The following is a 21,842-nucleotide window of genomic DNA, read 5'->3' as shown; positions in this document are numbered from 1 at the left end:
GGCTTAATTTATTGACCATGTAAAAAAGGTCGCTTGATAAGGCTCAGTTTCATTTGCCATAATACTTTTGTCATAATTACACTTGCCATAAGTAGCACTTGCCATAAGTTACACTTTCCATAAGTTACACTTTCCATAATGGTTACACTTTCCATAATTACACTTGCTATAATTACTTTTGTCATAGTTTTCTAATTTTTTAAAAGATATAAATGAATTGAGTCTTTGTCACAAACTATGATTTTCTAATCTCTATATCTTTGAAATCCAATGCCGTAGACCTTAGATATGTCAAACTATGAATTCTGTTAGATAAAAAAATCTAATCTTGAAATATCAAAGGTTTACATCATCAGGTGGAAAAAATATAGGTTTTAGAAAATCAGAGTTTGTTACAAAGGCTCAATTCCTTTGTCTTTTTTATTGCAAATGTGGGAACTTTTCCCATGAAAATTCCCAACTTTAGTTTTCTCATTGACACAAGTTCAGCTTTATATTTTCTCACTATGGAGGACCCTTTGGTGACCTTTGAGACTACAGGTAAGGGAAAACCAATGGTTTGAGACAGCAACAACTACACCTATGTAGCAAATACCTTGTCTACAGAAGTACAATATTGGAATGTTTGGTTAAAATGTGCTCAGCTCGAATTCGAACCCGAATTCTAACTGTCTCTGAATTATATTTCTAATTTGTATTTAATTTGTGATTAAAAAAAATACATGTATATGTTTGTTAATTCTAATCAAATTTAATTTTAATTATGGCAAGTGTAATTATAGCACTTGTGTAATTATGGAAAGTGTAACTGATATGGCAAGTGTTACTTATGGCAAATGCAGTATGGCAAATGAAATTATGGCAAATATAATTATGGCAAAAGTATTATAGCAAATGAAACTGAGCCCTTGATAAGTTTACCACCACAAGACAGTTGGAGGAAAATAGTCAACTATGGACATGGAACATTTTGAGGAGCAGTCTATTGGACAAAGTCCTCTACCCCCCCCCCCCCTCTGTAGGTTTACAATTCATTAATTAGACGTTCTGTCAAAAATATGTCTAAAACTTTAATATGTAATATCAATATTTTATCATTATTTAGTGAATATTATTACACTGCGAACCAAGAAGTGCACGCTTTGCCAATTAAACTTGAGGTAGAAACAAGCGCAATGTATGTGTCTAGGTTTACAAAAAATGTATAAGTGGGTTGGTGATGTAGTAAAACTATAAAGGCCGAAGCGTGCGACACTTTAAAGTCAGGCTGCATACAACTTTGATGCATAACTTTCAGAGTTGTCTATTTCAGTGAACAAACAACTGAACTAGAATGTATTATGTATAGCAGTTAGGGTAAAAACGATAGTTTTTTTGTTTCGTTTTTGATTTTTCAAAACGAAAGAACAATCGTTTTCAGAAAAAAATTTGATGGGTTAAAACGAAAAACAAAACGACGATATTCATTTTACTGAAAAAACGATAGTCTTTGAACATCTTTTGCTAAGTTAATTTTAAGTTTTTTGACTGTTTTTTTACAGTAGGCTTCACGCCCATCTTCTATGTTAACTTTTAAGTGACCTTATCTGTGAGAATCTTCTCTTTGTACAGTATAAAACAATACTAAAAAAAATTTTGCGGATTCACAAATTTTTTTTCAGACCTAAGTTTTTTCCATAGATAATAGTTAATGTAAAATAAATGACTATAATGAAGGATATAAAACAAGGTGAAAGCTGAAAGATAGAAAATGAAGCCTTTACTTGATGGAGTTTGTAAATGCCAGAAATGAGTGGAAAATGCAAATCAAAGCCAACTAAAACCAATAATTTGTTATACATCATGATATTTTGAATCCTTATTTACGCTACTGTTGCTCAGTGAAATATTGTTGTTCAAATAGTTCCATTCCCGGAGTTATTTTACACTCTATTATGAAATCCATTAAACACCAAACCAGCCCGCTTATCATTGAAGTAAACTTTGATCCCTAGAAGTATGAGTTCGCGGACTGTACAATTCTTTGTGATTTTGCGTACATAAGCTATCTATGTTTATTTATTTATCTATGGTTTTCTCTGATCTACAAGTTTTCTGACCTAAATTTGTATGTTAGGCTTATAAGTTTAGCTAGCCAAATGGAGTTGTACGTAGACATGGTTGAAGCATGGAAAAATCCAGTTCAATAATTAACTTACCCTTTCCAGAAATCACCCCCGAGTACTGTAATAAGATTGACCTTTGGAAGTGAAGACATGGCCTTTACAACTAGTAAAGGATTAGCGTACATCATCACTCTTTATACTATAAACTCGTTGGCAATAACCTACATTTACGTTTACATAATGAATGCAGAATGAAAGATATTTGTTGTTATATGTTGTTGCTTCATCTGCTATGAATTTTGCAGAAAGTCTTCCCCTTTATTTAAGCAATAATTTACTTTATCATTAAGTAGTTTCAGTCCCCTCCCCCCAGAAAAGAAAAAACTTAACTTAAACTTTAATTTGTCATATTGCTATTCCTAAATTTTGATTAAGCTATTCTGAATTTTCCAGGAGACCATTGTTATTGATCTCTTCTTTTCGGCTTGTTTTTGAAACATTCCTCTGATTGAACTATAAGCTAAATAAACTAAAGTTTAATTATCATTTTATTTATTTTACGATCAGAGCTCTTAAATTTGCTCATGAATCGCTAAATTGCAAAACAGGGTGGACTTCTTACCCCCCCCCCTTACAGGGGGGGAAGCCTTCTTATGGGAGGGGCATGCCCCTCCCCCTTAATTAGGCTAGGGGGGCCCTGCCCCTTGCCCCCCCCTAGTTGCGCGCCTGACTCTGTTACCTCATTTTGGATTGGCCCGCCCGATACATGGTTTATGGCAAGGTCTAAGGAGGAAAGTTAATTGTTGAAATATAAGTGATTTTTGTTCAATGTTTGTAGGATTTTACACTCATTTCTAATTAAAAAATCTTGTTTTTTTTTATAAAAAGTCAATTTGAAAATGAGTATAATTCTGTACAAAACCTGCCGATTAAGTACAAATACGCACACTGGACGTTGTTTTGACGTTTATTGGATACAAACAAAGAAACAGACAAGCCAAATTTATATATAGATATGTTCATCTATAAGATCCTAGCTACATTAAATGTCTCCGTTGTTTTTGTTGCTGTCAATTTCTTCCTCATTAATATTTAATAACATTATGTTAATTCTTTTTAAGAAGTAAGAAATTCATTTCTATGAAAGAATGTTATGTTGCATATTTCTTTTTCCCAGTCTTTCTCCTATGTTTGCTTAATTACGTTGAATGGAAGAAATTTTAAATGTAAATATTTTCTGTGGGAACTGCTGTCTCTATTATATAGTTCCGACCAACAAAACGGGATAAACTTATTTTAAAAACATATATTTTAGTTTTAAAATACGAAATCAAATATGTTTTTTATGCTTTTTCTTATGAAATACAAATAGCAGAAAAAGATCTATTTTAAAACTGCGCCTCTTTCCAAACAAACAATAAAACTATTCTTCTCAGAGAGAGCTAAGTTTGTAAAGTAAATATTTACATATATCGCATCTCTACAAAGATTGTCACCTCTTGGCCCTAGGGAGCAAATATATGTGTAGCTTATGGGATTGATAAACATCAGGGGCGGATACAGGATTTAAGTGAGGGGGGGGTCAAGATTTTTAGGAACAAAAAAATTAATAATTAGGAACAAAAAATCGTGCCGAAAATTTTTTTGACTTAAAAGACTCAAAAAGAGTCAAAATTAATGACTAAAGACTAAAAAAACTAGATTTTTAAATTTTAGGAACAGAGTTAAAGGATTAGAACAGGAATTTAGGAACAATGAAAAGATTGTTCAAGAATTAGGAACAAAAATAAAGGATTAGGACAGGAATTTAGGAACAATAAAAAGATTGTTCAAGAATTAGGAACAAAAATAAAGGATTAGGACAGGGATTTAGGAACAATTAAAAGATTGTTCATGAATTAGGAACAAAAATATAGGATTAGGACAGGGATTTAAGGTGGGTCGGACACAGCATGAGGAACAGGAACAATAATAGGAACATTAGCAATTCAAAAAACAAAAAGAAATTACTAGTTATACTTAAATGCATGAAAATTAGGAACAATATTAGAATTTTGATAAATGAGTATTGATTAAGGAACATTACTAGATATGAACAATATTATAACTTAAGTCTAGTTTCTTACAAATTTCTAATTCTAAATTTATCGTTAACAATAACACTTATCAAATTGGGAACATTTTTGCCTCGAAATCACAGGGGGGGGAGCTATGCCCCTCCCTGAATCTGTCAGGGGGCGAATGTCCCCCCCCCCCCCCCTGTATCCGTCCCTGATAAACATACCTAAGTGTCTATCTATACGAATTTCAGATACTCTTTACATTAAGGGGTCTGAATTGAAGATTTTAACAAGCGTCAACTTGAGATTCAAACTTAAAAGTACTCAACAGTGCTTCCACTCAAGAGCCAAAAGAAAGAAAACTTGAAATTGCTCAACCGACTAACAGACGATTTATATTTTCTCTATTATATCGGTTGAGATTTGATTTTTAAATAAAGCTACCAAATGGAAACCATTGTTTGAAACAGTTTAATTAACTAAAATCTTAAAAATTGAATATATGTGAAATTAATATATAGTTTTTAAGATGATATGCTGAGACTACATTTTGTAGTTGAGGCTTTATAAAATGTCCGGCTGTGAGCAGAACACTACAGATACCAAGAAAACTAACATGAGAAAGAACAAGAACGGATTCCTAAAATTTAGTATACCAGGTAATTTTACGCACTTACAATTCCTACAGATTAGTATACCATGCAATTTACGCACCTAATTCAAAGGTACTGTAAGCTTAATTTAAAGTGACCTTCCGTGCAAAAATGACTACGCCCGATTAACAACGGTACCATAAACTACTTTATCTAATCAATAATGTGAAAGATATTGACGTTTTACTATAGGTTTAAATGAGTTGAATTTCTGCAGGAGAAATGCGCAAGTCACTTTTTAAGCAAATTCACAATTAAAAATAATCATTTTGCTAGGTTATAAACATTCATATCTAATTCATTCTTGATTAGGCAACCTTTGGGAATCGGGCATTGCCATCTTTGCATGGAGATACACCGTAGAAATGTTTAGATGTTTTAAACTTTTAGACTTTATATTTTGGTTTATATTCCAGCCAAGCTTTCATACAGATGTAAACAAAGAGAAGCTGTCAATTAAAATTCACATTTAAATAAGTTGTGTACCTCATGTGTACTTCAAATCTCCTTTAGCTATGATTAAAATTATCTCCAAGGAGTTTTTAGTGTCAAAATGTAGGACTTTATTTCCGAAAACTATTTTTCAAAGAACTTTTATGGCGGTTACCGAATTGACACAGCAGAAATCTTTGCTACCATATGGGTATAAAATTAAATTGTTTTAGAGGGAGGACAAACAAGTTTCTAACTAATGAAAAATCTCAAACTAATGGAAACGTCTAAGACTTGACATCATTTTCCCAAGACAAAAGACTTTTTTTTAGGAGTTTAATTCCTGTGTCGTTATTTCCTGAGACTTTATTTTAGGAAAAAGTCCTAAAAATCGAAACCTCAGGAATTTATTTCCAGAAACATTTTGTCCTAGGACTTCAAAAAATTTGGATTTATTTACCAAAGTTTTGATTTCCAGATTCTTTTTCTAGAAACTTTTTTTCCTGTGACTTTCTTACATAAATTCCATCATTCATACAACAAAAATGTTAAAGTCTTGAGTTTTGAGACATTCTATTTAACCCTGATTAAACCAGATCAAGACTAAACCCAGACATTAGACTTTCTTGTACTCCTAAATATCTATCTATTCCTTTCTTCAGTCTCTTATAGATGTATTATCAAAACAAATCCGGTTTTAAAGATGAGAAGCAGAAGATAGATTAATTTGTAAGATAAAAGACGATCAAAAACTGTTAATAAATAAGCTTTAAACACAAGGGCGGACTAGAGGGTGACATGGAAACGCCTCAACACGGAAATGCCTTAAAAAAACAGAATCATAAAACTAATTTAATGTCGTCTTCTCTCAACTTAAAATTAAAAAGACTATATTCTAACGATTTTCACAGCCATGACCTGTTCTAGCCGCAGCGCACGGCCCCCTAGCCTGTCCTAGTCGCAGCGCTCGGCCCCCTAGCCCATCATGAATAAATGACCTGAACGGAAATACCTTTTAAAATTGTGTTCTCATACAGTAATAACCAGAAAACAATTGAATAGAAAGACGACATTATAGCAATACCTAAGCGTTTTGATGTTGTTACAAAACAAATATTTTTACTAGTAACTTAGCAAAGCGCAATTACAGTGAAAAGGGTCTATTTACACTGTATAATTGCTATGACTAATGTTCATTGAACTAGTCCTAACTTGAGTTTAAAAGTTGTCTTCCTATTTCAGAATTTTCTGGTTATCACTGCAAAAATTCATTAAACACACAATTAAAGGTTTTATCAAATTACTAGTAAGCGGTTAAAAAAGAATAGATAATCACTAACATTATTAATTTATTACCTTTGATTAGATATGTAAAAATGTTAAAAATTCTAAAATGTTCCATATGGTTTATTATGGAAAGTTCGTTTTAATTTGAAAACAGTTTAAATTCCAATTCAAACTATGAATTGGACAGCGATTTAATTGTTTATTTCTTAATTACCGATAAGATATACTTATGCTTAGTCGACCTCAATAAAAATGTTCATTTTTGATATGCAAATCTCGAAATGTGATAGTAAATAATAAATTGAAATTTACTGCTTTTTTCAATTTTAAGGTGAGGGAACCAACATTTTTTTTGTGCGCTTACACGCGCAAATATGCCCCCCCCCTGAGATATTGGTTTAGTCCGCCCCTTTTTAAACAGCGTTAAAAACACTTAACACATATAAGGTTGATTAAATACTAATTCAGTATTGTTAGTAATATATTTCTCAAAATAAAAGCATACATTTTTCCTTTGTAAATGGCACAATAAGTGAAGCTGCAACTGTAGTTCTAAAAAACCTCACGCCCATTCCAGAACTAAATTTAAAAGTACACATCGTTCTTACTAATTGACTATAAAGGGGCCAAGTGCTAAAGCTAGAATGAGCTAGGGGCAAGAGCGCTGCGGCTAGGGCAGACTTGGGAAGTTGCAGCTTGAGAAATTGCACATTTGGGAGGTTGCTGCAATTAGGAAATTACCTTTGGTAATCCCTTTTGCTATGATGACGTCATATTTGTCGGAAATTTGTCCCACATTGAAAAGCGTACTGCAAATCGTAGTCTCGGCTGTACAATTTTCTATGACTTTTTTCTCATGACTTTTTTTCGTGTCAGGAAAAAAAATTTGAATAAAAAAGTCGATGCCAGAAGTTAGAACTGTTTTCCAAATTTTTTTTGATTGTGACTTTTTTGGATGTTACCATTTTACAATTCTCTGATTTTTTGCCGGTGCAGGACCTTGCATAATTTTGGGGGTTGTTTTTGGCCGGTCAGGCCGGATTAAGAAATATTATCCAAAAAGTCTAATTTTGAAATGTATCTGTAAATTCAGGGGAATCTCCAAAAAAAATAGTGTTTTTGTTTTTTAATAAATTGAAAGATGTTTAACAGTACATTACAATTTATGTATTTTTTTTATGGAAAGTGGGACGAAGAGTCTACTGACATGGATACCGCCAAAAAAAATTTTGGCAATAAAAAAGTCCTTCAGAAATAGTCCTTTAAATTAAAATTCTCTGAAATTGAAGTAATACCATTATGAAATTTATTTTCTTGGACTTTTTTTCTAGCTCCATTTTGATTTTAAACAAAATCGTCCCGGGAAAAAGTCCTATAATTATATTAGAAAAGGCATGTGTATGTTTACAACCACGGTAAAAAGGGGCTCGATATTAAAAATACCCTAGACTATATTGAATATGCAGATGCATAGAAGAAAAGTTCTTTTTAAGAAAACGTCAGATTTATTTTCTTCATGGCTTTAAATCCTGTGATCTGATTTTAGGAAAAAAAGTCCCAAAAATCTAAAACTCAGGACTTTTATTGCGGTGACATGTTTTTCATAGGACTTCAAAAAAATCGGGACTTTTTTAACTAATTTTTTATTTTGAGGTTTTTTCAGAAACTTTTTTTCCGCTGACTTTCTTACATAGATTCTAGTGACATATATATAGTTTCTTAAGATAAAATTAGTTTTTTGCTGTAGGTATGGGATTTCTAAGAAAATTACAGCAATACCGTCGTCTACCTAAGGTAGGATCTAAAGAGACACATTTACAGTATAAAATAAAAGAGGGAAGACACACCACACCCGTTTTTCGTTCGTACCACAAATGACGTCACAAACTCAACTTCTCTGCATTGCTCTCACCATTTTTTTTTAAATTCAGGCAACGCTATGTTAATCGGTGTGGTTTTATTTTGTTGTTTGTGTTGGGATATTTGGAAAGATAAAAGTTTTCATGTATGATAATTGAAGGACTGCAGTATGGTTTTGGTGAATCATATAGCCGTACTGAGGGGTGTCAGAAATGATTTTTCCGTTTTTTTCAAAACGTACTATAAACCTAATTAAGTTAAAATTTTATAAAACTTGTTCAGTATGTGTGCAAATATCTTTCTAAAATTTCAAAATAAGTATTGATAAATACTCCTTTATATAGAGTTGATATCCCTAATTATGCCAAAGGTAAAACTGTCCGATAGCAGGAAAGATTCTAGAAGCATATAATATTTTCCAAACCAAAATAAATTTTTATTTTGAATAAAAATATTTCGTAAATATGGAAGCGTGCATTTCTAAGCATAATTATTCTAGTTTTGCTTTATTTCTAGTCATATAAAAGCTGGTTTATTACTAACCAGCTGATCCCTGAATGGAGGGAGGGATGGTAACAATGCCAATTTGTAATCACCAAATCTGCTACAGGGTGTCCCACGAAACATGACAGTATGCAGGACGACTTAAATGTCGTCTTGATTTTTGATATAATTTGCTGTGTTTATTTGTGAACCTAATTTTAGAAGTAAATTTCTAGAGATAATAATCACAAAATTTCCCTTGTCCTGCCATTTCCAAAATGTGGTCTGCCTTTTTTGTGCTTTCAATATTGCCCGAGATATGAAGAATTTCGTTTTAAAGGGGGGTACTGCGGGTTGTTGTGGGTACTGTGGCATATGCAGGTTATGGGGGGAGGGGTGTACTGAAGGATACTTGGAGGTACTGTGAGGTACTGATTCGTACTGCTGGTTACTTAGGACTACTACAGGGTACTGCAGGGTACTGCTGTGTATTGCCGTATACTACCATGTACTGCCGTGTTCTGAGGTTACTGCAGGTCACAGGGTAATGAGGGTACTTCAGGGTACTGTAAAGTACTGAAGGGTACTGTGAGGTACTACAAGTTACTGAGGGGTACCATAGGGTACAGAGGAGTTTGTGAGGATATTGGGGTACTGGAGAAACCAGGGGCACTGCAGGGTACTGGAAGGTACCACAAGGTACTGTGGGGTGCTGGGGGGTACGGTGAAGTACTGCAGGGTACTGGGGTGAACTTTGGGGCACTGCTGGGTACTAGAGGTACTGCACCATACTGTAGGGTTCTATAAGTGCTACAGAGTATTGGAGGGTAATGCGGGTACTGCAGGGTACTGGTACCACCAGGTTCTGGGAGGTACCTCAAGGGGCTGCGGGGACAGCTGAGTACTCTAGGATACTACGGGTAAATGCAGGGTACTGCGGGTATTAGGGATGCTGCATTGTGTTCTGAAGGGTACTGTGGGGTACTAGGACATAATTCAGGGCACTGGGGGTACTGCAGGGTGCTGCGGGGTATTTACGGTGATGGGGGGGTACAGGTAAGGAGTACTAAGGGTACTGGGTGTACTAAGGTTACTGTGGGGTACTGCAAGTTTTGGGGGAACTTTAAGGTAAGTACCCCATTGTGACCCCCAGTACTCTGCCGTTCCATGCAGTACCTTGTAGTACTTGCCAATACCCTGCGGTACCCCAAAGTACCTTCAGTACCCTTGCAGTACTCGCAGTACCCTCCAGTATCCCCCAATACCCCCCAGTGCCCAGCAGTACCCCACAATGCCTTGCAGCACCCCTAGTACCCTGCAGTACCTGTAGTACCCCACAGTACCCCCACAGTTACCTGCAGTACCCTGCAGTACTCCACGGTACTCCAAAGTATCTTGTAGTACCTCCCAGTATCTTGTAGTACCTTCAAGCACCTTGTAGTACCTCCCAGTATCCTGCTGTGTCCTCCAGTACCCCACAGTACCCCAATACCCTACAGTGCTCCCCTGTACCCTGCAGTGCCTTGTAGTACCTTTCTTTGCCCTGCAGTAACCCCAAGTACCCTCCAGTACCCTCAGTAACTTGCACTACACTACAGTGACTGGCACTGCATACCAATACCCCTCAGTACTCTGCAGAACTCCACAATACCATGCAGTAACCACCAATATCCTGCAGTACGCCAAGTAGCCTCTAGTACCCTCAGTACCCCGCAATACCTGCAGTACTCCACAGTATCCTGCATTACACCGTTACCCAGTAACCCCAAGTACCACCCAGTACCCCCTAGTACCACCCAGTACCCCCCGAGTACCCAGCAGTACCCCACATTATCCAGCAATATCCCACAGTAACCAGCAGTACTCCACAGTACCCAGAAGTACCCCTGCAGGGTGCAGGGTACCTATACACTGTAGTTGTGTACCCTAAATTACCCCGCAGTAACACCCAGTACCCCCATTACCCTGTAGTACCACCTAGCCAATATTCCCCAGTACCGGACCCAGCAGTACCTTTCAGTACCACAGTACCCCCCAGTTCCCAGTTACAAGCACATTCCATAAAGAAGATTAGGTGATTGCAAATTAGCGTGGTTGCCATCCCTCCCCCTCATGTAAAAGCTTTTACATGAATTAATGGAAATAATGCAAAACTAGAATGAAATGATACATATAAATGCTTCCATATAATACTAAACATTTTTGTCCAAACTAAAAATTTTGTTTGGTTTGGCAAATTTTAATTATATGTCGAATCTTTCCTGCTCTCGGATAATTTTTACTTCGGCATATTTGATTAAATCTACTCGATGTGAAGCAATATTTATCAAACTTATTTTGACTTAACTCTTAACAAAATGAATTTAGAAAAAAACATGACATCTTAAGAAAGTTTTAGAAAGATATTTCCAATCATTCAGAACAAAAAGTTTTATAAAAAATTAAACTTTATTAGGTTTATATTATAAGACGTTTTTTAAAAATATGCCAAAAAAAATCATTTCTAAAAACCCCTGGGCTTAGTGAATCTTTGTAAGAAAGTCACCAGAAAAAGAGATTCTGGAAATAAAATATTTTGCAAAAAAGTCCTAACTTTCTTAAGTCCAGGGCTAAAATGTCAAAATAAAGTTCTGAGCTTTAGATTCCTGGGACTTTTTCCTAAAAAAGTATAGAGAAAGCCAGTGAAGTCTCAGGAAATAAGATCACATAAATTAAAGTTTTAAAGAAAATATATCTGAAGAAAATAAAAGTCTTGTGAAAATGAGGTCTGAGACGTTTTCATAAAAGGACTTTTCTTTTATGCATCTGCATATTGAACATAACCAGAGGTGTTTTTAATATCAAGCCCCTTTTTTTGCTAAGTTGTAAACATCCTTTGTTAGCATGCATTTTCTACTATAATAGGACTTTTTTTCCTGGGACGGTTATATAATTCATCAAAATCATACTGCAGTCCTGCAATTATTATACCGGGAAATTTTCATCTTTATAGATATCCCAGGGAAAGTTCTGCTCACAGAACAGAGAATATGAATAGAAAAGAATTTAAACAATCCCTCAGTATGAATTTTGTCAGTCCCTTTCAGCCTGAAAGAGAGTTCAAAGTCTATAATTCATGTAAATGTTCACAAACTATACACAGTACATCACACTAATGCAGTATGATCCCTGGACATATCCACATAGAGAATAGAATATATATTAGAGGGGAATTTAAAGAATCTCTCGGTATGAATTTTTCAGTTCCTTTCAGCCTGAAAGAGAGTTCAAAGTCTATAATTCATGTAAATGTTCACAAACTATACACAATACATCACACTAATGCAGTATGATCCCTGGACATATCCACATAGAGAATAGAATATATATTAGAGGGGAATTTAAAGAATCTCTCGGTATGAATTTTTCAGTTCCTTTCAGCCTGAAAGAGAGTTCAAAGTCTATAATTCATGTAAATGTTCACAAACTATACACAATACATCACACTAATGCAGTATGATCCCTGGACATATCCACATAGAGAATAGAATATATATTAGAGGGGAATTTAAAGAATCTCTCGGTATGAATTTTTCAGTTCCTTTCAGCCTGAAAGAGAGTTCAAAGTCTATAATTCATGTAAATGTTCACAAACTATACACAATACATCACACTAATGCAGTATGATCCCTGGACATATCCACATAGAGAATAGAATATATATTAGAGGGGAATTTAAAGAATCTCTCGGTATGAATTTTTCAGTTCCTTTCAGCCTGAAAGAGAGTTCAAAGTCTATAATTCATGTAAATGTTCACAAACTATACACAATACATCACACTAATGCAGTATGATCCCTGGACATATCCACATAGAGAATAGAATATATATTAGAGGGGAATTTAAAGAATCTCTCGGTATGAATTTTTCAGTTCCTTTCAGCCTGAAAGAGAGTTCAAAGTCTATAATTCATGTAAATGTTCACAAACTATACACAATACATCACACTAATGCAGTATGATCCCTGGACATATCCACATAGAGAATAGAATATATATTAGAGGGGAATTTAAAGAATCTCTCGGTATGAATTTTTCAGTTCCTTTCAGCCTGAAAGAGAGTTCAAAGTCTATAATTCATGTAAATGTTCACAAACNTTTGGCCCTGCAGTCTTTTAGCTTGTTGATTTGGCCCAGTCTTTTAGCTTGTTGATTTAGTAATTTTATCCTTTTCTCAGGATTTTAGGTCAACAAATATATTAACGCCTGCCCATATATCTATCTTCATGATATTACTTAGTTAAAAAAGTGAGATAAAAATAAAATTTGTCATACATAAATGTGTTCAGGCACCAACTCATGTGAGAATATATGGAAAGCTTTTTGATGAAAATATGTGTTTTACAGAAATCACTTGAATATGGACGAGTTATGGTCACAAATATTAGCGTAACCATTTCTCACAAGTTGACAATTTGACCTAATGTTGTTTATACATAAAGAAGTAATGTATATTGATTTGAAGAAAAAACGAAGCATTCAATCTGTCAATATTTACGCCTTAACCACCACCTGTAAACGTTTATGCCTTACATAAAATAAAACCTTGTTTATTTTCTGTTGTTTGGCGTTAAAATTAAACTTAAAAGTTATGATTGTTTGAATAGAGGTCACAACTTCGTGACCTTGGTACTTACCCAGGGGTCACATAGGGGAAAAAAATTAAGGTTATGTCATGTCTTCCAGAGGTCTTTTCAGTGGTTTGTTTTTTAAAAATCGTGGGAATAACGGAATGGGAAGAATTCTGTACTTAGTAATTCTCCGGGGCTGAAACATCAGCCAACAAGTTCGACTTACAAATAAAGAAAAATTATAGAAAAATTTAGACTTACAAATAAAGGACTGGGTTAAGATTCTCAAATTGAGCCCTCTGATTCATTCAGGGCATATCGCCATTGGTACCCGTATAGAAGAAAGGACGGACAAACACAATGGGCTGAAGATTAAAAATGCCTAATGAGCTAACAGTGGATGATTCCTTTCCAACCCCAATCATTTCTAAAGTTTTACAGACATTAGGTAGATTGTTGTTTTAGCCCCCCCCCCTTTCTCCTAGTGACAGGCCTAGAATCCTAGTATGTCACCTTAAAATGTGTCTATCCCCCTCACATTTATAAACATTTTTAAGGAACCTGCTGCACACCACCTTGAAGAAGAACTTGAAAGATTAACCTGTAAAATTGTAAGTATTTTCTAGTGTTTTTTTAATCTTTGATTTCTCATACATTAGAGCGTCGAGAGTAAGCAACCATAACATACAACTCAAACACCGCACAAACATGATGTGAAAATCCAATATGAATCCATCTGTCAAACCCTGTCTCTTGAGATTTACCCCATCTATCTTAACTAGACCGTTATTGCCTAGTAGAGCTCTGGAAGGCTGGATAGAAACTCAGTTTCTAGCACCGAGATGTGGTATTTTTTGTTAAATACCCTAAACATATCAAAGATTACCTTTACACTATGATTATCCTAAACCTGTAAATAGTTATGAGGAATCCCAATTTTAATGTTGCATCCAAACAACGGGGCACATAGATTCAGTCTGTTTTGTGCCTTTAAAAAGTCTTACAATTTTTAAGACGAGGTCGACTTTGAAGTGTCGCAACGTTTCTTTTTACCGCTCTAACTCCCTTGTGCTTTTCTGAATCCCTTTACATGTATACGATCCATCCCTATTCACAAAAAATTTGATTTTTAATATTAAAGAAGGTGTCTGGGATATTTATAGAAAGATGAAAATTACCCTTACATGCTTTTGCAGTATGGTTTTGGTAAAAATATAGCCGTTTTAAGCCTATTAGTGTCAGAAATGATTTTTTTTTGCATATTTTCAAAACTTCCTCGAATTAAATCTAATAAAGTTTATATTTTAATAATTCTTTTTGTTCTGGATGATTTCAAATTACTACAGGGTAATGGGGGGTTCTGCGGGATAATAGGGGTACTGTAGGGTACTGCGGGGTACTGATGGGTATTGTACTAGAACTAGAATGAAATGATGTCTTAAAATGCTTCTATATAAATACTAAATATTTTTGATCAAAATAAAAATTTAGTTTGGTTTGACAAATAATATATCCAGAATCTTTCCTATTTTTACCTTGGCATATTTAGGGATATTTACTCGATAAAAAACAAACAATATTTGTCAATTTTTATTTTGACTTAAACTCTTAACTAAATGAATTTAGAAAAAAAGTCGGTTTAAGAAAGTTTTAGAAAAAGTTTATTAAAAATGAAACTTTATTAGATTTAAAAATATGTTAAAAAAATCGTTTTTGACACCCCTTAAAGGCTTAGTATGGTTGTATAATTCACCAAGACCATACTGCATGTAGTCCTTCAATTATCATCCAGGATAATTTTCATCTTTCTAAATATCCCAGGGAAAGATATGTTACCTTCTTTAGGACAATCTTCTGAGTAGAATAGATAGCCAAGATCTAGAGCTCCCTGCCACACAAGAAGAAGAGGTATTAAACTATGAAGACATATATTACCAACAAGAACATGATGGTAGCAAGATGACTTGAATGTTGTCCTTGATCTTTGAAATAATTTGCTATATTTAATTGTTAACTTAGAGATAGCAATCACAAGTCCTGGCATTTCAAAATTGTGGTCTGCCTTTTTATGCTTTCAATATTACCGGAGATATTCACAAATTTGTTCAGATTACGACAATTTTGGTTTATTTAAAATTTTTTAATCTGAACCAAAAATTCTTAATATTTCTGGTAATATTGACAGCACAAAATTGTCAGACCATTTTTTTAAATGCCAGGATTTTGTGATTTTTGTATCAAGATTTATGCATGTAAAAAAGGTTTAAAAATCGATGCCACATATTATTTCAAAGATCAATGAGGACCTTCAAGTCGTCTTGCAACTGTCGTGTTTCTTAAGACACCCTGTAATTACTTTAAGTGTGTCAGCTCAACATTAACGACGTCATATAAATAATGTAATCTTACACCTAAAGTTATTATATTATAAAGGCTCTGCATTCTAACTCTGAGTAGTTAGATTACTCATTGTTACTGAATTTCAGTGTGTGGTGTGCGGGACTAACAAAGCTACAATGCAGACGCTTCCTTGTGCTCATAAGGTAATAAAGGTTAAGATACATGGTGTCCCACTAAACATGACAGTTAGAGAGGAGAGATCTTCTTTGTTTTTTTTTACAACATTTTTCAAAAATAAATTTTTTTGTTTGTTGAGAGTAAGTTATGACTTCTAAGCCTGTTACCTGTTATGTATGGTTTTTGCATTGGTCTGAGATTAACGCATTGTTTTAAATACTTATAATTAATTTACAATTAATGAGACGACTTTACAACATAATTTTACAAATATGATTGATGAAACGATAATCGCAAAATTTCCAATATTTATAATTTTGAGCATTTAAACTTGTATACGTAATTGTAAAATCGCCTGGCTGTCAATTAATTCCGGGTCTTACTGTTTACCCCACATGAACATCGTCATGTACAACATGTACCATGTAACGTTACAAGCTTCAACTCACATTAAACTAACTTATTGTAATTTAATTTTGTGTAATGAACTTTGAATTTAATGATATTTAAACAAATGTAGATTTCTACAAATGACCATATTATTGCAGTTATACACAATGGTACGCGGTATTTGTATATTAATGTGTCATTTGTATATAAGTATCTACTAAGATAAACTGAATAATAAGAAATCATGATTTTTTTCCGTCAAATCCAATATTAAAAATTTAAAGGTACCCAGACAAAAAAATCCCACAGTTTCTTTTCATACGAGTTTTTATTTAACTTTTTAGGTTGTATGTAGACAATGTTTTGTCCGAACAATACAAATGGCTGTTGCATTAAAACGTTTGCCCCTTCGATGCATTCTATGCCGTGCAAAGGTGCTGAAATTGCATCAAGATGGGAAGAGGGAGGAACAACTCCCTAAATCAGTATCGGGATACAATATTGCAAATAACATATCTTTTGGTTCTAACTACTCATTTACTTCAGGTAAGTTTTACCACTGTTTTTATCCAACCCGCCACTATATCAATATTTCTGCCAATGTTTATTTCAAACTCGTAGACCATGTATCCTACTTAACTCATATCCTCAATCCTCATATCCTTTTATGTCAATTTACCATCTTTTATTTTTGTGTCCTATACCTGTCCTATATATAACTCCTTAAATCAATAACTCCTTCCATTTCTCCTTTGCGGCACTGAACCTCCAAACCTTATAAAAAAACTTGACGTCCATCATGCAGACTATTTTTACGACTTTCATAGGTGTCTCGGCGGTATCCTCGGAGAGTTCGTCTTCAAGAAAATCTACCTTAGTAAGAGATTTCTCGTTTTCCAGTTTATCCAACTTTCAAAATGTAAACCTGCTCAACAAATCTCAAATACCGAGATCTAAGGTAATACATGTTCTGTATCTACTAATCAGAATAGATATTTCTTAAAAAGATCTAGAAAATGCTTTTACAAGGTTTGTCTTTTGCGATATCTGTGTTTGAGAGATTTCTTATTTAAAAAAAAAACTTTAAAGTACTAATTAGAGTGGAAGCTTTGCCAATAGACAAGCTAGACAATCAAGATCTCCCTCTCCTGCTGGAAACACGCGCTCCCGATCTGTAGAAGGTGGGACTCCGAGTATTAAGATTGATCAGACACCCAGTGATGAAAGTTTATTCTCTGGGTCTCCAGTTTCACCATCATCCCCCGGTCCTTATTTACCAAAACCCTCACCATTCCTTCCAGGGTCACGCTCGCCTTGGTCTTCAACCCCACCAATCTCTCCAATATATCTTGGAGATGGAGAAAGGGTTTTCTGTACCAGAGGAACAACTAGGCTTAGTACCCCTCTCTCTCCTATCAAGGAAAGTCGTAAGGAAATGGGAAGTTTGGGCGAGCTTCAATGTTCTCCATGTAAAGAAGTTCCATTAAAACTGCAAGATGCTCCAAGGAGACCAAGCAGTAGGATAAGGTAGGCCATAGAAATTAAGATAAAAGCTTTGTTAGTTAGTTACTTATCCTTAAATATAGATGCACAGAGAAGATAATAAGCCAACTAGATACCGATACTCTTTCTAGCATTGGACAATCACAGGTATTTAAAAAAATCACTAATTATTAATAAATCAATATAATTTTCATATCATCAATGATCAATGCGCCAAAATTCAACACATTAAAGTTGTTTTTCTTCAATGTCTATAGGCCAAAAATTACATTAACCCTATTCCGACTGGGGGGGGGGGTAACGGTGACCCCCCCTGTCTATTTTCTTAACTTAAAAAGTATTGGTCTGAGGCTGTTCAAATTTGACTTTTCCCCTCACTCTAGACTAAAAGCTGGGCTTTTATACCTACTGCCTGAGTCCTGAGGCATACCGCCTGAATGCCTTAATTTACCTTTTCCAGACTAAATCAAAATTTAGACCTACTTCCAGTCATAGGATTTCAAAACTTTATGGCTTGTTGCAAAGCCTACAACACATCTATTTTGTGTAAACCAGACGTCAGTCGTAATAGGGTTTATAAATGCGAAATACATATTAACCTTTCTAGAAAAATGCTCTAATTGACATCCAGAAAATTTGGAAATAATGATGTTAAATAATAGTATTTTAGGTTTTTTTCTCGATCTGTAAATTTCTTTCATGATGTCGTTTTTGTAGTTTTGAAAGAAACAAAGTAGTTTCAATTGTAATTGTAGGGCTTGTAGATAATAAAGTTGTGATCATTAATGAACGGTAATTTTAAGAACACTGTGAGGTCACGCAAAAATCAGTGAGAATTTTGTCAATTACTGAAAAACGTTTGCTAAACAAAAGTGTTTTATTGTTCTAAAATTTACATGTTCACGGCTACAAAAAAAGAATAGGTGATTTAGTGTGGTAAAAATCAAAAACCAGGTTGTTGCGACACTTTAAAGTCAAGTCTTGATAATTGATGCAACTTTTCATTGCTGTCTGGATCTCTGTGAGAAATAAAGTAAAATACTGTTATTGGACATACTGTTCAGTTCTTAGCAAAGAACTAACGGCTACCAGAATAGTTGATAATGGTTATATTTTTTAACTAACCGTTACCGAATTACAGCGAGAATTAGCTGAACCACTGAGATGTAGTTCAAACAGTGGAGAAGTGGTTGAACAACATCTACAAGGTTCAATCGTGTCTCTCTCTTCATTAAATCTGGTATCTGGATGATGGACAGATAATGGCGGTTCAAACTGTGTGCGCGATGAATAACAAAATAATTGAGACTTTGCAATAAACTCTGAATTTCTATTCTCTATATAAGTGCTACCCAATGTCGTAAATCTAAGATATTTCAAACTATGAATTCTGCTAGATAAAATAGTCAAAATATCAAAGGTTTACACCACCAGGTTGCAAAGATTTGGACTTAAGATTTAAAATTAAAGAAAACGTCTGTTCAGGAGATGGAAACCCCTTTTCGTTTTATGATATTTATTTCTAAGCAAAACGGCTTTTAGTTTAAAAAAAAAATAAACTTTACATTCATTTATGTGTTTTGCTTTTTAATTCATTATTTTAGTTAATTGAGTAAGACGCATTATAATTATAATTATAATTATAATTATAATTTTTATTATATATTTTAGAGCGAGTTGGATAATCACTTTGGCTTGTTCGGAAAGTACTCTAAAAAAGGACTAAAAAATCTGGAATCCAAAGATCCGGAAGTATCAAACTCCAAGATTAAAACCTTAAAAACAGTATCATTTAAAGATTAATATTATATTATTTTGTGTTTTATTCTTAAAACATTGCCATCTTTTATCTTACAGATATTGTCCCCCCCCCCACTCCACCACACCCCAATTTAAATCCTACTTCATTAAAAATTCAAAGTTAATCCATTGTAGAATTTGACGAAGTTTTTATGTTATTATGAAGTGAAGAAGACCAATCTTTTGACTGAAAAGAATTCTTTGAATCTTTTTATGATTGCTGAAGTACATCATCATAATTTTTTTAAAATTTCTTTTAATAATCTTATCGTATACAAGGTTTGGACAGACGATTTAATTTCTATGTTGGGTAATGGTTGTAATCATAAATATAGCAGATAGTATATCTGTTCCAGATCTAGAACTATGAAACAATTTACAAAGTGATGACATTTATTCTAAGAAAAAAATAAATGAATTGAAATTTAAACCCCCAAAATATTCCGCAATAAACCCAAGGGCATTACATTCTTTCTTTAACAACTGGTTTTTTGGTTTGAAGCAATTTTTATTGAACTCTTTTCTTTTATTTGACTTTTTTATCCCGCATGGTTTTTAATAGTTATACAACTCTTTTAACAATAAAAGTTAGTCCGAATTTAGAACATTTTATTTTTGCCTCCCAGAGAATACTTAAATGTTTTTTTTTTGTAAGTTTCTATTTTTATTTTTTTTATTTGTTTTAAATTATACACATTTCACATTTCACTTTATACACTGTTTCAGAACTTAAACGTAAATATAAGATTTAAAGATTAATTAAAGAAGAATTGAAATCTGTCGATTCCAAATGTCCAAATTTTGAAATATAAAAGATACGTGTACTCAATCAATATAAAAGGTACGTGTACTCAATCAATATAAAAGGCACGTGTACTTAATCAGTTTGATGAGGAAAAAAATTAAGATGAGTAATCAGATACTGAAAATCTTCTCTGTTTTAAATGATTCAGGCTTTTAATTGATTCCTCACCAGCTTTTATAAGGAATATATATATGTTTGAGGTCGGCATGGTTTAACATTGTATAATTTAAGAGCCTATAATAATTGTGATTGCTCGGTGAAACCCTTTAAAAGTTGATCCAGGCTCGTAGATATTTCCCATGGATCAAGAATGTAAGGCAAGGAAAGGTTATTGCGGTCGTGTATACTCTGCGTACATATTGAAACCAGTTCTCTTTGGGCGGAATTTGTAAACAAGAATAGATGCATCAGTGTTCGTTTAGTATCCGAAGAGGTTAAAAGCATTAAATTTTGAAAATTTTGATAATTCACATAATATTTTCCTATGACCAGAATATTTCATCGATTTTTTATGTGAAAGATGGATCCCATTTCAGGCTTCGACATCCGTCATGTGTTTACATTACCGCCCAGAGACAGTACACTGCAGTACAAAAGATGTGTACACTTCTGAAATAACTTTCCTTGCCTTACAATCCTTGCCATAGATCATCTTGTTCATAATGATACTATATAGTAAGAGAAGTGCGACTGTTCATTTTGGATAAGAACTGACTCATTTTCAAATATGAATTGGTAAATTTTGTGAAAAAATTCTTCCATTTAAGATTGCTCAACAAAAAATTCCGCCGGGTTTTAAACCCCCGAGGTATTTAATGATAAGCCCAAGGGTTTGCGAGTAAATAATACAAATGATGTCAAATTGTTCAAGTGGAAATAGATTTTCAAAGGTTCTAGAACTGATACAGTTGTTAATTCTCGTGTAATGTTACAAACCTTTCAACTTCTTAAAAATTTATCTGAACAATGTAAATAAAAACAAAATAACACAGGCAATCTGATTTTACACAGTCCCACAGTTTACATATCAAGATTGACTTTGAATCTGTTAACAATGTAGTGTTTATGATATTTTGTTACCGTTATCATGTTACAAATTTCTACTTTTAAAATCTTTTTTTAGTTTAAAATCTATCTAAAAAAATATCTAAATATTTGCTTCCAGTCAATATTTTTCCAAAAATTATTGATATCTTAAGGATCAAAGGAGAGCTCTGTGAAAACAGCTCTAAGTTGTCAAAGCTCTCCTGCTGTGTACAGTAGTTTTACATATTTTTTATGTACAAATGTTTTGTTGATAACTGTTATGATTTGTTATTACTGCAGTAAATATAATTT

General features: G+C 33.8%; 1 protein-coding gene across 2 annotated transcripts; it reads left to right on the top strand.

Annotated features, from left to right (window-relative positions):
* The first annotated feature begins 413 nt into the window (after positions 1-413).
* LOC111703838 (uncharacterized) lies at positions 414-20,886 on the top strand. Of its 2 annotated transcripts, none has more exons than XM_023475904.1 (11): positions 414-540; positions 4,695-4,824; positions 8,285-8,331; positions 14,047-14,100; positions 15,335-15,397; positions 15,976-16,032; positions 16,741-16,942; positions 17,224-17,354; positions 17,496-17,923; positions 17,983-18,046; positions 19,571-20,886. In XM_023475904.1, exons 2-11 carry the CDS (start codon positions 4,737-4,739, stop codon positions 19,700-19,702), a joined length of 1,266 nt encoding a protein of 421 aa, XP_023331672.1. In that variant the 5' UTR covers positions 414-540; positions 4,695-4,736; the 3' UTR covers positions 19,703-20,886. The 2 variants fall into 2 exon arrangements, with proteins under 2 accessions (XP_023331672.1, XP_023331673.1); XM_023475905.1 differs by having other exon boundaries at positions 487-540; positions 4,722-4,824.
* Positions 20,887-21,842: the final 956 nt, after the last annotated feature.

Source organism: Eurytemora carolleeae, unplaced genomic scaffold (assembly GCF_000591075.1).
Source record: "Eurytemora carolleeae unplaced genomic scaffold, Eaff_2.0 scaffold574, whole genome shotgun sequence".
In the NCBI taxonomy this organism is placed as follows: Eukaryota; Metazoa; Arthropoda; class Copepoda; order Calanoida; family Temoridae; genus Eurytemora; species Eurytemora carolleeae.
This window is presented reverse-complemented; position numbering and strand designations above follow the sequence as displayed.